Source organism: Balaenoptera borealis (genome assembly GCF_965194805.1).
Source record: "Balaenoptera borealis genome assembly, chromosome: 6".
Classification (NCBI taxonomy): Eukaryota; Metazoa; Chordata; class Mammalia; order Artiodactyla; family Balaenopteridae; genus Balaenoptera; species Balaenoptera borealis.
Genome location: NC_138863.1, coordinates 19,286,922 through 19,301,111, shown reverse-complemented (window position 1 = coordinate 19,301,111; position 14,190 = coordinate 19,286,922). Strand labels below are relative to the sequence as shown.

The window sequence follows — 14,190 nt, the reverse complement described above, 5'->3', positions numbered from 1 at the left end:
ATTCCCTCGCTGAATCCTCACAACAACATCCTATGACGAGGCTGAGGAACGTGCTCTGCGACACACAAGGAGGGCAGGATGGAACGAAGATTCAAATCCAGGTCTGTCTGAGACAGGGTCCCTAACCATGGCACTACCACCACTTCCAAGGGTGTGTCCACAGCTGCCGTCTGTGTGACCTGGAGGAGCCCCGGCAGTTGCGTCGTCAGGACCCCTCTGTCCAAAGGCCATCTACTGGCTGGTTTAGCCCCCTCTTATCCTTTGTCAATTATTCTTACTTCCCGCACTTGGATTTCTGAGGTCTCAGCTTCATCTTTGGATCTAGTTTAAAGTTCACCTCCCAAGAGGTCTTTCCTGATATGTCCCTTCTCCCCCAGTCTAGGCTAGGTCCCCCCTTAAATGTCCCCACAGTTTCCCTCTTGGTGACACCCATCTTATTGTAATCATTTGCCCAATATCTGCAAGCTTCTTGAAGAAAGTCGGCACTCTATAATCATTGGTGAGATAGATGGACGGGAACATGGGTGGGTGGGTGTTGAGCCGGCAGAATGACTGGATGCTTTCTTTGTCACAGTGCTTCCCCAACACCATTTCCTATCCTTAGGCTGCTGGCCACCAACCCCTCAACCCAGAGCTGCAAAGCCCCCGGCCCATACCCTTCCTCTTTTCAGGAGCACTGAACCCAGTGGCCATGTGGCCCCTTGGGCAGGCCGCTTCCCCTCTGTGGGTCCCCTTCGCCTTGGCTAGAAACTGAAATTAGCCATCCCTGACCTTCCCACCTCACAGAATTACAGTGAGGTTCAAATGAAATTGCATAAGTCAAGGAAATGGACACAGGTAAGGCACAGAGAGGCTACGGCTGCCCAGACCACACACCCAGCATCCGTGCTCTGACCCTGTGCACGCTGCCTGCAGGAGAAGACCTGCATGTTCTGGGCCTTCACATCATCCTTAACACCCCCTCCTGCCCTTCCCCAAAGCACTCCCAGAATGGAAAGCCCTGGATGGGGACGCACGAGGGCCAGGTCCTAGTTCTGACTCTAACTTGCTGCGTGGCCTTGAACTGTGCCGTCATATAAAGAGAGCTAACATTTCTTGAGCTCTTACTGGGGGAGAAACGCTATTCGAAATGTACTGGCTCCTTTAAAACTTAACAACACTATAGGTAGCTGGGGAAACCAACCGAGAAACAGAGATTCGAAGCCACAGAGCGTCCGAGTCACAGGGCCAGGATGAAACACAGGCACTGTGCTCTCGGCCAGCCAGCCACACTCCCACTGAGCATTGCAGAAAAACAGTACGGTATTGCTCCCTGACTTTGTACCTCAAACGCCATTTTGAAAAATTTTGCAAAGGGGGTGTTTTCTTTCAGACCCTGTCAGCGTCACGCAGACCAGCCTAGCTCCCAAACGCGTGGCCAGGAGGCCCCCGGTGGGCACAGCCCTTACAGGCTAACAAAACTCCAAAGAGAGTGAGTTCAGGACGGAGGGGTCCGAGTGGGGTACACAGGGCAAGAGCTGCGCACCAGGAAACCGGGGGCTCACGAGGACCCTCTGACAAAAATGTGTGCTTAGCGCTGGGAAAGACACCAGCTCCAGAAAAGAGAACACTTCATTGTCTGCAGCTGGAAGTGGCCTCAGAGGTCAGCTTCAATGAGGTCCAGAAGAGTCAAGTGGCGAGCCCGAGGCCACATGGCTTGCTCAGGGCAGGGCCAGGGCTGTACTTGGCCCCCAGTCATGCCTGTGGCTCTTTCAGCCCCATCTAATAAGCCCCTTCCCAGTTCCTGAGAACAGAATGAGCCCCTCCAGAAGGAAGGGCCTGCAGCTCTAACTCCATCAGTGTAACACCAAAAAGCCTCAATTAATAGGCATGTAATTATTTTCTAAATAAACCGTGCTTGAATATGTAATAGCGAATGGGAGCATTTGATGAGAAAATCAAGTTATGCATAATATATAGCTCGGCTCCTCAGCTAATAAAGTGATTTTTATTCCTAGAGCTTGTTAAAACTACGCGTTACAGATAAATTATTTCTTGGATGAAATGTCTGCAGCTATTCCTGGGGAGATCCTCCCGCACATCAGATCTGCAATACAGGGGATCCCGTGAGCCAAGCAGGAGGTTGTGGAGTGGGGGAGGGACCGGCATTTACTGAGCACCTACTGAGTGCCTGGGTACCTGGTCTTTTGACATACTTTGTCCTCACCCCAGCCAGACAAGGTGTGTATTATTCTCCCCACTTTACAGAATCAGGAAACTGAGGCTCAAGAAGGGAACTGCTGTACCCAAGACAGAACTAGGATCTGAGCCTAGCCCTGCCTGGTGTCAAAGTCCACGCACTTCCCACCAGCAGGAGCCTCTCAAGGCAGAAGCAGCTCCCTTGTCAAGGTCTCCAGGACCTCCATGCCCCCTGTCCGTAACTGGCACCAGCTACCCCTCCCCTTCCTGCTACAAACTTACACCCAAGCCCCACAGACTCCCACCCGGAAAGGAGGAAGGTTACTGGGACAACTGCCTGGGACAACTGGAGGAGGGGGACAAGGAGCTTGACGGGGCCAGGGCTGTGCCTTCGGGCCAGTCCACACCCTCCAGACTCGGGCCCACCCTGGCAATGGGCATCCAGGCCGGGGCCGGATGGAGAGCAAACACCCTTCTCCCCAGCCCACTCCCACAGAAGCCTGCCTGCTGGGCTGTCTCACAGAGCTGGGGAGGGACAGGGGCGGGGAGGCACCAGGAGAGAGGACAGGAAAAGGGGTGAGGGGAGGGCCTTAGAAAAGTGGCTGCATCCACACCAGCCCTTGGTCCCCAGCTCTCAGGGAGAGAAGTGACATGGATGAGGCACTCATGCTCACCTCTCTGCACCTCCCCGCCATCACCCTCGTCTCACCCATGGGGAAACTGAGGCTCAGAGCCGTGCAGCACTTCTCCCAGAGCCTCTCCGCTGACGTGGCCCTGTCTCCATCCGCACCAGCGTCACCCCTGGAAGTCTAACTGCCATCCTTCCCACCGCAGGCCTCCCTCCCTGCCAGCCTCTCTCCTCAGCACCATCCTCCAGAGTCTGTCCCAGGGAGCTGAAAGGGGCTAGAGAAATGACCTTGGCCAAGGCTCCCATTATACAGATGTTGACAGCAGCCCAGCGAACCCCTGATGCATCCTCTGTGCAGGACGCTCCAGACACCTTCAGTCTCTTACTCAGAACCACGCCCACACCCAAGCCCCCCATGCCACCCAAACCCCCTCCTGCCAGCCCCCTCCCCACTTCCCCTCTCTGTCCAGAGTACACCTGACTGCCCAAGTCTGATCTCCCACCACTGTCCTCAGCCTGGGCTTGCCTGAGCCGAGGAGGGCCCTCCCAAGGACTGGCCGGAACAGGGAAAGGGGCAGGAAAGGCCACATCTGGATCCTGGGCGTGAAGCGCCCTCCCCCAAACCAGCCATCACTCTCTTTGAGACCAACATTAACCTCGGCCAGGGATGACTTCCTTGCCCTCCTGACCCCTGTGCATGCCTTCACCCAGCCCAGAGAGCGGAGCCCCTCTGAGGAAGGGGTCTCCCATCCCTGCCCCTTCCCCTCCTGCAGCAGTCAGCCCTCTCCCAGCCCCCTCTCTCCCAGGAGCCTCTGCCCCTGACTGGCCTCAAGACTTTTAACCCTCACCATGTGGCCCCCAGACCCTGCCTGCCCACCCTTCAAGCACCCTGCGCCGACACACACCTTCCTGAATCTGGGGCCAAGAAAGGGGAAGAGGAGGCCGTGGCTTCCTCCTCTGGGACTGGAGGGGGTCGGGGGAGGTCTTGGTAAGGATGGGAGGGCTGTGGAGGGGGGAGGATGGCAGCGGGTAGAAGCTGAAATTGGGGTAAAAGTGATGGAACCCGAGCAGAACTTTTCCCCAGCCTGGCTTTTCCAGATTTCATCTTCTAGGTCAATGCCCCCTGTTCCTCAGGCCCCTACCACTGCCCCCCCTCAGACTCTTAGGCTGAACAACTTGAGGGGTGAAGAATTTTCACCCCGGTGTGGGGTGGGAATGGAGAGAGAAGTGGCTCCAAAAAGAAACAAACTTTGTGATGGCTTCCTTCTACTTACAGCTCCTGGACTCAACTTGGGGAGAGGACACTGGGGAGGTGGGATGTACTGACCGGCAGAACCGGGGCCTGGGCCCCGTTGATGCGGATGGACTCAGGCTGAGGGTCTACTCAAGTCAGTCTTTCCTTCTGTCCCTCAGAGGCAGAAAGGCCCCCTCCTTCACCACCAACACTCCCCCAACCCCAGGCTCTCAGGGTAAGGCTAAGGTCGAAGGCGGGGTGGGAGGGGGGGTTCGACCTCCTAGCTAACGCAACCACACCTACCCAGAGCATGCAGGACAGACAGATCCACGTCATCTTCGAGGGTCCTCGTCCCTGGGGCCACGCCCGGGGACTGCAAAGGGTCCCCCTGAGCTCTCAGCCCCTTCGGAGCAGGCAGAAGGCAGCTCTGAGTCCGCGGCGGCTGCTCTGGCTCAGCCAGCATCTGCGGCGCTCGCCCTGCCTGCCTCCAATTCACCCTCCCTCCTTCTCCTCCTCCTCCCCCCACTCCACCCCCTACTCCCAGCCTCCTGTCTCCTCCCTCCTCCCAGCTCCACTGGTGGCTTTGGGGGTCAGAAGCCCTGCTTCGCGGGGGGGTGGGAAGGAAGCAGAGCAAAGGGACAGCTACTGGAGACAGCCCCTCCCCCCAGAAGCCACCCCCAACCCCAGACACACAACCCCTATGAGCCACCAAGCTGCTCCTGCCTTCTGGCTGGATCTGACACTGCCAGGCCTGGCGTCTGCTCTACTTACTGCAGACCTCCACCCCCAGACCATTGATGGAGGGACAGACAGACATGGGACAGCACAGTCCGCTTGAGCTGGGGTTCCTCAGCCCCATCGCATTTCCAAGGACACACGCATGCCCTCCTGCCCTCGGAACACAAAGTCACTTGCACTCACTTAGCTAGGTCAGTGCCCAGGGCACCCTGGTGCCCATTCGGCAAGCTCAGAGCCCACGCCACGCTTTACTCAAGAGAAGCCTGGCCTGAGACCGCTGGAGAACTGCCCTGCTCCCAGGGCTGTGGATTTCATTCCAACTTTTTTCCTACTTTTTTTTCCCCTTCTTTCTTTCTTTTCTCCAAACATCTGTCCCAGCCCTTCCTGCCCTTCCTAAAAGGAGCCCCGCTCCAGGCTCCCGCGAGAGTCTGTTTTTCTTGACTGTGCCCTGGGCCAACATTTGGTTTGCATTTCCCCACTTCCTCCTCCACCGCCCCTGCTCCCCCTCCCTGGGCCCAGTTTTCACCTCCCACCATTCCACGTGCCTACTTCTCCCCCAACACTGTCCCCCCACCCGCCCCCGCCAGCCCTTCCCTCCCCTCCCCCTCATCTTAGCCCAGGGCCAGAAGTTTGGGGTCTGGGGTGGGGGGAAGAAGAGGGGTATCCAAATGTATTCCCAGGGTGCAGCGCAGGGGAATCCAGCAAAATCGGCCCCGGGCCCTCATTGTCTCAACTCCCCCCTCCACCTTCCCCCCAGAAACTTTCCTCTTTGAGCTCTGGCCGCAGCTGGACCAAGTAAGGGTGGGTGGGGCTGGTGAATCACCCCGCTCTATTTTCTATTTTTTGGAGCCTTCCGGGGAGAGAAAGAGAGCTCAGCCCCACCCCCCTCTGTAGACACACACACCAGGACGCACAGTCCAGCTCAGATAAACACACAGAGTGCTGAGGACAGGGCCCCACCCAGAGGAGGCACTCTGAGACCATTTTCTTGGATTGAGTAACTTGGCAAGAAAGTCCTCTTGCTTGAGCTCCTATGCACACGTACCAGCATGGGGTAGATGCCCTGGGCCACATGTAAAAAGTGTTATATATCCCCTGCCTCTCTCCCCCACGCACCCAAGAGCCTGCCCTCACCACTCTGTCAGCCCCATACACGGTGCCACCCCAGGGTACAGTCTCTACAACCAGCCTCTCCCCTCAGGAGGACCTGCCCAGACAGGTGTACTGGCTCCCAGCCCATAGTCCAGTCAGGACATCTACCTAGGAAACTCCAGAATGAGAGGGAAACATTCACACTTTGTCTGGGAAAAGGCTGCCACATGTGGATGTGCAGGTTGTGCACTGCACAAGGGACTCTATTACTTGGTGGTTCTGAGAAGTCAGGGGAGGACACTAAAGCAAGCTGTCTGATTCTGGTCCCTCCTGGAGCAGGTACCTGAGTTAAGAGTCTTTGTTCTGATGAAGACGACAAGGTGAGGAATCAGGGCCCTTCTCACATCTCTCTAAGTCCTTCTGCAGAGCTGTGGGGGCAATGAAAGATTCTGCCCCTACCCTGCAACCCTTTCCAGAACCACAATGCCTCTGGATATCCCCTCCCAAGCCTGCCAGGGCTCAACTGACAATTTAGCCAACACTGAAATGGACCAGTGTCCCACATGTAGCTGGTCCTGCAGCCACCGCTGGGCATGTCCACAGATGGACGCTCCTGCCAACCCTCCCTCTCTCCACTGAAGCCCAGGGCAGTCAAGGAAGAGTGGTTTTCAGGGGGCCTCTCTGGGAGACCCTGAGCCCACCCCTAGCCACCATCACCAGCCCTGCCAGCCTCCCAGCAACTTCAAGGGCTCAGCAAGCTCAGCCCTGCCATCCTGGCGCCCACTCCCACCCATCTCCTCCGCCCGCTCCCACAGCCCTTTGCTGCCAACGTTACTAGAAGATGTGCCTGCTGGCAGCTATCTTGGGAGTTCTGAGAAATCACCTTGCTGCTTCCCAGAAATGCTAAACAACAAGACCAAAGACCAAGTCACAGCGACACCAACTTGTCTGGCCTCCCGTGCAACCCAAGGGGGCCCTGCGTCCCCCAGGCCAGCTCCCTCCCCAGTCCCTTCAGCCGGGACTGAAAGCAGGAGTGGAGAACCCTAGTGCTGGGGGGTCCCCTCAGAGGAACCCTGCGCCCAGAATTCCCCTTTTCCAAGACCATGGGTGTCTCTCCTGTATCTTAACCTCTCACTGTCAAGAAGTCCATCCTCCATCTTCCCTGTTGAATGTTCAACTCTGCCACCTGAAGTGTCTCCAACTCTATGTAATGACCCTATTTCAGGCTTGTTACCCATTATTCATCCTTCACAGCTGGTGTCCCCTCCCTCCCCCCACAGACAGGGAGAGTTCCTTGGGCAAGGACATGTCCTGTGTTTTGTATCCCCAGAGCCTGGCATACAGCAGGTGCCAGACATGGTTGAAGAAGCAATGAATCACTCTACCAATCAATGGGTCCTAACATATTTTCCTACTTTTACCATCTACTACCCCTTCCCAAACCTTCCTCTGGGGCCAGAGTGGGCCAGAAAGGGCGTTGAAAGGGCGTTGGGCATACCTCGCCTGCATACCTCTGCAAATGCCTGTAATACCCACCTCTCTTCAGCACCATCTCTTCCTGCCACACCCTGGCCTCTGAGCTCTCTCAGGATGCAGACCCTCCAGAGGCTGAAGCGGTATCACCCATCCTGCGATCCCCACCCCATGCCTGGACCAGAGTCTCAAACGCAGCAGACACCCACCCTGTGCCACGCCACCCACTGCCCCGGCCATTTCTGCAGCAGCTGGCGTTTAACTCCACTCTCCCCTCTGCACGCAGAGCCTTCCTGCTCGCTGCCCACTGCCCTTCAGCCCCTGGCTCAGCAGCCAGTTGAAGAAACAGCCAGGACTGCAGGCTCTGGGGCTGGCGCTGGGCCCAGAGGTGGGCCGAGCTGAGGGAAAAGTGAGTGAGGGCAGGAACGGAGCTAACAGGCCTCGTAAGCCTGAGCCTGGCACTCCCCTCTCTCAGCCTCAGTTTCCTCACCTGAGAAATGACCAAGCTGATGGTCTCGAAGGTCCCTTCCAGCTCCACCTCCTGTGAGGACACAGACTTCCCAGGCCAAGGCCCCAGCTCCCTCCAATCCATTCTTCCTATCCTTCCACACTTGTCCATCAAAAAGTTCTTCCTGCTGTCAGCCCATCTCCTAACATGGCATCAAGTCTTTCCTCTGTCACCACTGGTCACAGAATCTGAAGGTCACAGAACATCAGAGCTGGAAAGACCTGGAGCCTTTCCAGGGGTCACAGTCAGATCCTTCAGGGGCCTGACAGAAGTTAAATGAAGGTAGCGGGCAAGGAGTCTCTGGGGACCTGGAGAGGGCAGGCCCAGCTAAAGGGGATCCCACTCCTCGGTGACAGCTGCTGTGGCGTCAGCAACATGAGCCCACACTGTCAAATATTTTGATCTGTCAAGAGACGCCCCAAATCTATATTATCTTATAAAATCTTTTATATAAAATATGAAAAATGCAAAATTTTAAACATCGGCTTTTTCTTTTTTTTAAATCATTCTGCCAGATTAAATTAAACAAGTCTGCCAGGAGGGTTTGGGCTTTGGGGCACCACTCACCTAACCAGCCCCCTCATCTAAGAGATGACAACACCGCAGTGGAGGGACAGGGTGGGACCAGCCTGAGGTCACAGAGCTGTGGCTCCCGGGCCCCAGATTTTTCGCAAGCACCCAGCTGTCCAGTCACTGTAGGACCAGAGTCATGCTCTCACCTTTCTCCTGCCAACCTTGCAGCCCGCTGCCTTCACACGGGGCCTGCACACACCACAGCCTTCATCGCAGCCAGTCGCGGGGGCCTCCTACCAAATAGGTAGATGCAGAGCTGGTGCTGGGATTCCCCATCAACGTCCAAATGCAGATCCCAGCAGCACAGGACGCAGGAATCTGACAACAAAGCCCTCGGCAACAGCATGGCTCCTCCGGGCTCTGTCCCTCCGCCCCCTGCCCGCGGAAAGATCAATACTAACTAACCAGACACTTAATTGTGGTATCGTACTAAAGCCTCCTACCAGCTCTCATTTTACAGATGTGGAAACTGAGGGGCAAAGAGGTTCGGCAACTTGCTCAGCGTCACACAGGTAGTATGCGTGAGAACGGAATCTGGGGTGTCTGATTCCACATCTCGTGGGGATCGAAAATTTTCCTGCTGCTCCTCCAGCAATACCATCACCCAGAGACTAGGGCTTATGGGCCCATGTTGAGGTGATGTGTTAGCTGTCCTCCCCACTCCTCGTTCAAGGGCTGCAGCTCCAAGAAGAACGTCAACTGCCCAGGCCCAGGTCTGGCTTGGGGCGGGGGAGAGGGGGTAGAGGGAAGGGGGACACATAGAGGGAAGCCGAGGACAGCACTGCCACCTGGGTCAGAATGAGACCAACTGGCTCCCTAGTGGCTCTAGAAGAGCCAACCAGAAGAGAAAAACCACAGTCCTAGCAAGCCCTGGGGCCTGAGATCAGGGTGAGGACAGGGTCTGGCCACAGGGCTTCTGTTCAGATAAGCCATGCTGCCTCTCCCTGCTCCCACCCCCATACACACTCAGCCTTTGAGTTCTGGGGGGCTCGGAGCCCTAGCAGCGCCTCCATGTACCAGTGGGCAGGATGTTCATTGAACAAGGGTGTAGCCAAGGGGTGAGTGGGGGCTGAAGACTTGTCCATGCTCTACTCACCAAGCCTGGCCCAAGACACATTCATCCTAATGCCCACCAAGGTACCCTATGGGCCAGGGGAGGTCCAGACCCTTGCCCCTATGCCCACCACCCCTCCAGTATAAGATGGAGGTCTCCCCCTTGCACTTCAGAAATCGGAATGCTCCCTAAGATGGAAAGTGAGCTTCCAACCAGGCCCTGTATGGGCCTCAGTTTCCAGCTGACCCAGGAGGGAACATCACTCACATCCCCTTCTCCTACCTCCCCTCCATCAGCACCCTGGGTGGGGACAGTGTCTGGGCCCAATCGCAACAATTTTTAATAAAATCCTTCCCAGAGCTCAACTCGGTGATCTTGATATCTTCCCCAGCTCTCATTTCCTGCCTGACTCAGGCCCTCAAAGGCTGGAGGGAGGCAGCTGCAGCTGATCACCCAGCCCCTCACCCCCAGCCCCCAGCTCAAATCCTAGCCCAGGAGGAGTTATGTCATCCTCAACCTCTGCAAATGAGGAGCGGGAATCGCCAAGTGGACTGGGGTCCGACTGACCTGGTCTCGGCTGGCCATTCCCGCTGCAGGCTGCCTTTTCCCAAACCTGAACACCCGGACTCCGCAGCATCTGAACTCAGAGCCCACAAGAACGCCGACGGGGCTCCGGCCCTGTGGTCCACAGCCGCAGCGCCTGCTTCTCAGCCAATCACTGGAGACAATGTATTTTGCTAGAAGATTTCAAAGCACACCTTGGGTGACTGGAGCGGAAGCCTACTGGCACTTTTTCCCCACTGCGGAGTGGCAGTGGGGGAAACTGAGTCCCAGAGGCAGCACCTGGGAGGAGGTGCTGAACAGTCAAGCTTCTTATGGAGTGGAGAAATCCTTCCTATCCATGTGATGGGAAGAATGGATACTGGGAGAAATCCCTCCATTCCCACATACCCCATCTCTGGCCTGCCTGAAGGTCTACAAGGAGGGAGAGCCCCACGGAAAGTCACAACAAGAATAAAGAAAAGATTCCTAATTTTTATTGAGTACCTAATACAGAGAAAGCACTTGGTAACCACTTCAAATGTCCTACTGCATTTAATACTCACAATAACCCAGTGATATAGGTATTTTTATAATCCCCATTCTACGTTTGAAAACAGGTACCGGCAGAGTAAGTAACTTGCCCAAGGTCCACAGCTGGCAAATGGTAGAGCCAGAATTCAAAGCCAGGCAAACCAGCTCTACAGCTGGCACTCAACCTGAGTGCCACTGAGCCCCCTTCCCCCATGTGACAGGGGCCCCTCTGGCTTCCCTACGGAATGGAGAATGGATCAGAAAGCCAGACCCCCCAGTCCCTGAAATCCTTCCCCTCATTGGAGTCTTCTGGGGGCTCGAGGTCATGCTCTTGGAATTCTCTCTGTGCCTCCAGGGGAGGATTTAAGGTTACCTGCAGTTTTACCAGTTCCCTACTCTGCTGGCCAGCTATGACCCACCTCCTCTCTCTCCCTAACCGCCCCCCTCCACACACACAAGCACGCACACCCTGAAGGCACTGACAAGGATCTTCTCTGGGAGAAAGATGCTCAACCATGACACGCCCATCCACAGCACTGGGGGTCCCACCAGACCCCTCCTCCCTCACTAAGTCAGCTACTGCCCCAGCCCCCGTCCTTTCCATGTCCGGTTCCCTGGTCCCCCCATCCTCCTGAATAGATAGGAAATCCCTCCTGACGTCCACCAGCTTCATTTCCATCTCACTCTGTTACATCTCAGCCTTAACTCTGAGTCCTCTGAACCCATCGGGGGAAAAAGAGACATTTCCAGGAACTTACCCTCCCTTCCCACAGAAACTTGAGAGGGACGCTTAAAGCCCCCAGAAATGTTCCTCTGTGCCCAGCTCTCCAGCGCCCTCGCACAGACTCCAGTGTTATCCTTCAGACTTCCAAGATGCTGTGCCCTGGCGGTGAGGCAGCCACTCCCCCTTGCGGATCCATGCATGAGTGGGGGCTCCCCCAGGAGTCCCTAAACTCTCATGAAAGCCACGCTGACGGCAGTCAAGATGGGTGTCCCTGAGGGCGGCGAGAGGGTGATAAACCTGACGCCTAGGTGACCGAGGGAGGAGATTGCCTGTCGGGGAGGGGTGGGGCAGATGCCAGGTGAGTTTACCTGTCTGCGGAGGCAGAAGCGCAGGGGCAGGAAGCAGGAGAAGAGGTACTTGCTCCATCGAATCACGCAGGAGAAGCACCAGCTCAGCTGAGTCATGTTTAACCCCGACGTGCGCGCCCCGGGCGCAGGGGTCGGAAGCAGGACCGGCTGCGTGGTGAGGAGGAAGGCGAGAGCCCCGCCCCGTGGTCTCCCGGATGCTCAGCCCCGCAGGAGCAGCCCGAGTGTCCCGGCCCCTCTAGCGGGAGGAGCTCGACGGGGCCCCCGAGGCGCGGCCCCGACGTGGCTCCATCTCCCCCGGAAGACCCAGCGGGAGACGCGGGCGCTACAGGGCGCTTCCACCCTCGGGGACTTCCTCCAGCTGCTGCCTCTCTCCTCCCCTCGTTGTGACAGCCTCCGCCTGCCGGTCTCCCAGGCGGGCTGGCGGGGGGGGGGGGGGGCTGGGGGGGGGCGGGGGCGGGCGCAGGCACCCCGGCAACTTCGGAGGAGGCTCGGGGAGAGGTTCGCAGGAGAGGCTGAGCGGCAGAGCAGAGGCGGTGCCAGGCGCCAGGCGACCACCTGCGGGGAAGGCGCAGCGGCGGTGGCGGCAGCATTGTGCTCCAAGCTGCAGTGAGTGTGTGAGTGTGCGTGTGTGTGCGTCTGTGTGTGCGGATTCCCTCCAGACCTCACTCTAATTTCCACATTGCTCCCCAGAGCATAATGTGATTAACTTAAACGGAGACCTCCGGCTTCCATGACTGAAGCAGAAACATCCGTGAGCCTGGCATGCACGTCAGGACACCGAACACAACCTGGACGGCCTGTCCCAACTCACCAACCTCTGACCTTGGCCACACCTCGACTCCTCTGCCTGGATCTCTCTCCAGCCAACTACAGGAGGGAGCTCTGAGCATCCAAACGCCCCCCACAAGCTGGGAGGGCCCCTGCCTAAGAGGCTGAACCAACTCAGATTGATGAGAGCTGGCTGCGCCCCCCACAGCTACGGCTGAACCTCCCGCTCGGGGTTCAGGGTGTGCCACGTCCCATCACGTCCTGCCCCATGGCCGCCACTGGAGAACAGGGACCCTTCTCTGCCTCTGCTGTGCTCAGAGGATGTGACCAGGGGTTGGGGGCCTCTCAGGAAAATTGTCTGGGGGTCACCATACTGTGACCCTGGAAGCAGGGAGCGGGAGTTAGAGAGAGGTGAGAGGAGGTGCTGGACTTTGGAGAGAGGGAGAGAAGACGCAGAGAGACAAAGGCAGAGGGAGACCCACAGACAGACTTCGGGGAGGTGGAAAGAGGCGGCTGCGAGCTTTGCCCCTGGTTCTGTCCCTGCAGAGAAACTGGGAGGGGAGCCAGCCAGCCAAGCCCAGAAAGAAAAAGGGCGGGAGAGCTGCGGCTGCTGCGAGCAGGACCCTGCCAGGGCCTCCTCCACAGCAAAAGACCACTGGAGCCCAGCCAGGGCCCTCCCAACCCCCCACCCCCACCCCCGCGCCGCCTCCCACCGCTGCCTGCACTCCCGGGCCTGGGCTTCCCTGGGCACTGTATCAGGGCTGTTTTTCCTGGCAATGCTGTCTCTCTGTCCTCAGGGAGACAATGCTGTCCTTCTTTCCCAGGGAAGGATGGGGACACAGAGACAGCATTGCAGGGGCTCCAGGCAAGGTCTCCTTCCCGACATGCAGAGTTTCTCAGTGAGCTTACTCCTGCCTCCAAGCTCCCCCCACCCCATGGGACTTCTCAGGCCCTCCCCCCTCCCCAGTTCATCTCCCCACCATGAGACAAGGCAGTGAGGTGCAGCGCTTTGGGGGAGGTTGGCAGGAGCACAGTGAGGGAGGGGGGAAGGGGGCCCTGCTGGTGCGTGGCTAGAGAGACGAGGAAAGACAGACATTGGGGCCCTCAGCCCTCAACAGTGCCCAAGCAAAGGGTCCCTCACTGTCTTCCCACACACACCACCACGAAGGCTCTGGATGAAAGCGGGAGGGGGCGTCATGGAAGTAGGCGGAGAGGTAATACGTGAGCCCGTCCCTAGCAGGCCCTGCCTTTGCTCTTGCCCGTGACCTCCAGTGAAGTTCCTGGCACTGCTGAAGTCCGTGCCAGGCCTGCAGAGGGGCCCTTCCTCCTCTTTGGGGGGCCTGCGATCTTCACAGCCTCCCCACCCTGGCGCCAGAGGAAATGGCTGCGTTGTGAGATGTGAGGAAACTGGGCTTAATCCACAGCACGTGGAACAAAGTTTAATCAAAAGGAATCACTGGTTGATTTTTTCAAACAGAAGGAAGTTCCTCAGATAGGCTGAAGTGTGGCCCTGCCTAGACTAAGAGAGAAGGACAAGATGATTTTTTTTAAGAGGATTCTAACGACTTCTCAGCACCAAGAACATGAAAGGCACTCATCAAACAGAAGGAAGGAAGAGCAGATGGGAAGAAAGAGAAGGAAGTGATTTCTTGGTTCAGCCCTTCCCTACAAGGAGATCCTGATAAAAAGGGCTCAGAAAGGCCGAGGGGCCTTCATTTCATCTACCGGCCAGCAGGAGGTGTCCTTAAGCCAGTGACCCTCCAGAGAGGAAGGGAAGA

The 14,190-nt window shown here is 57.3% G+C and overlaps 1 protein-coding gene across 9 annotated transcripts in view; it reads right to left on the bottom strand.

The window, feature by feature from the left end:
- TNS1 (tensin 1) overlaps positions 1-14,190 on the bottom strand; it is a 229,994-nt gene that overhangs the window by 194,622 nt on the left and 21,182 nt on the right. The window contains exon 1 of one of the 9 annotated variants that reach the window (XM_082397659.1): positions 4,344-4,484. The exons of 7 other annotated variants lie outside the window; for them this stretch is intronic. In XM_082397659.1, the coding sequence (XP_082253785.1) occupies positions 4,344-4,376 (33 nt within the window). In that variant the 5' untranslated portion in view covers positions 4,377-4,484. Of the gene's footprint in view, positions 1-4,343; positions 4,485-14,190 lie in introns of those variants that run through there. One more of the 9 variants, XM_082397663.1, reaches the window with a different exon arrangement.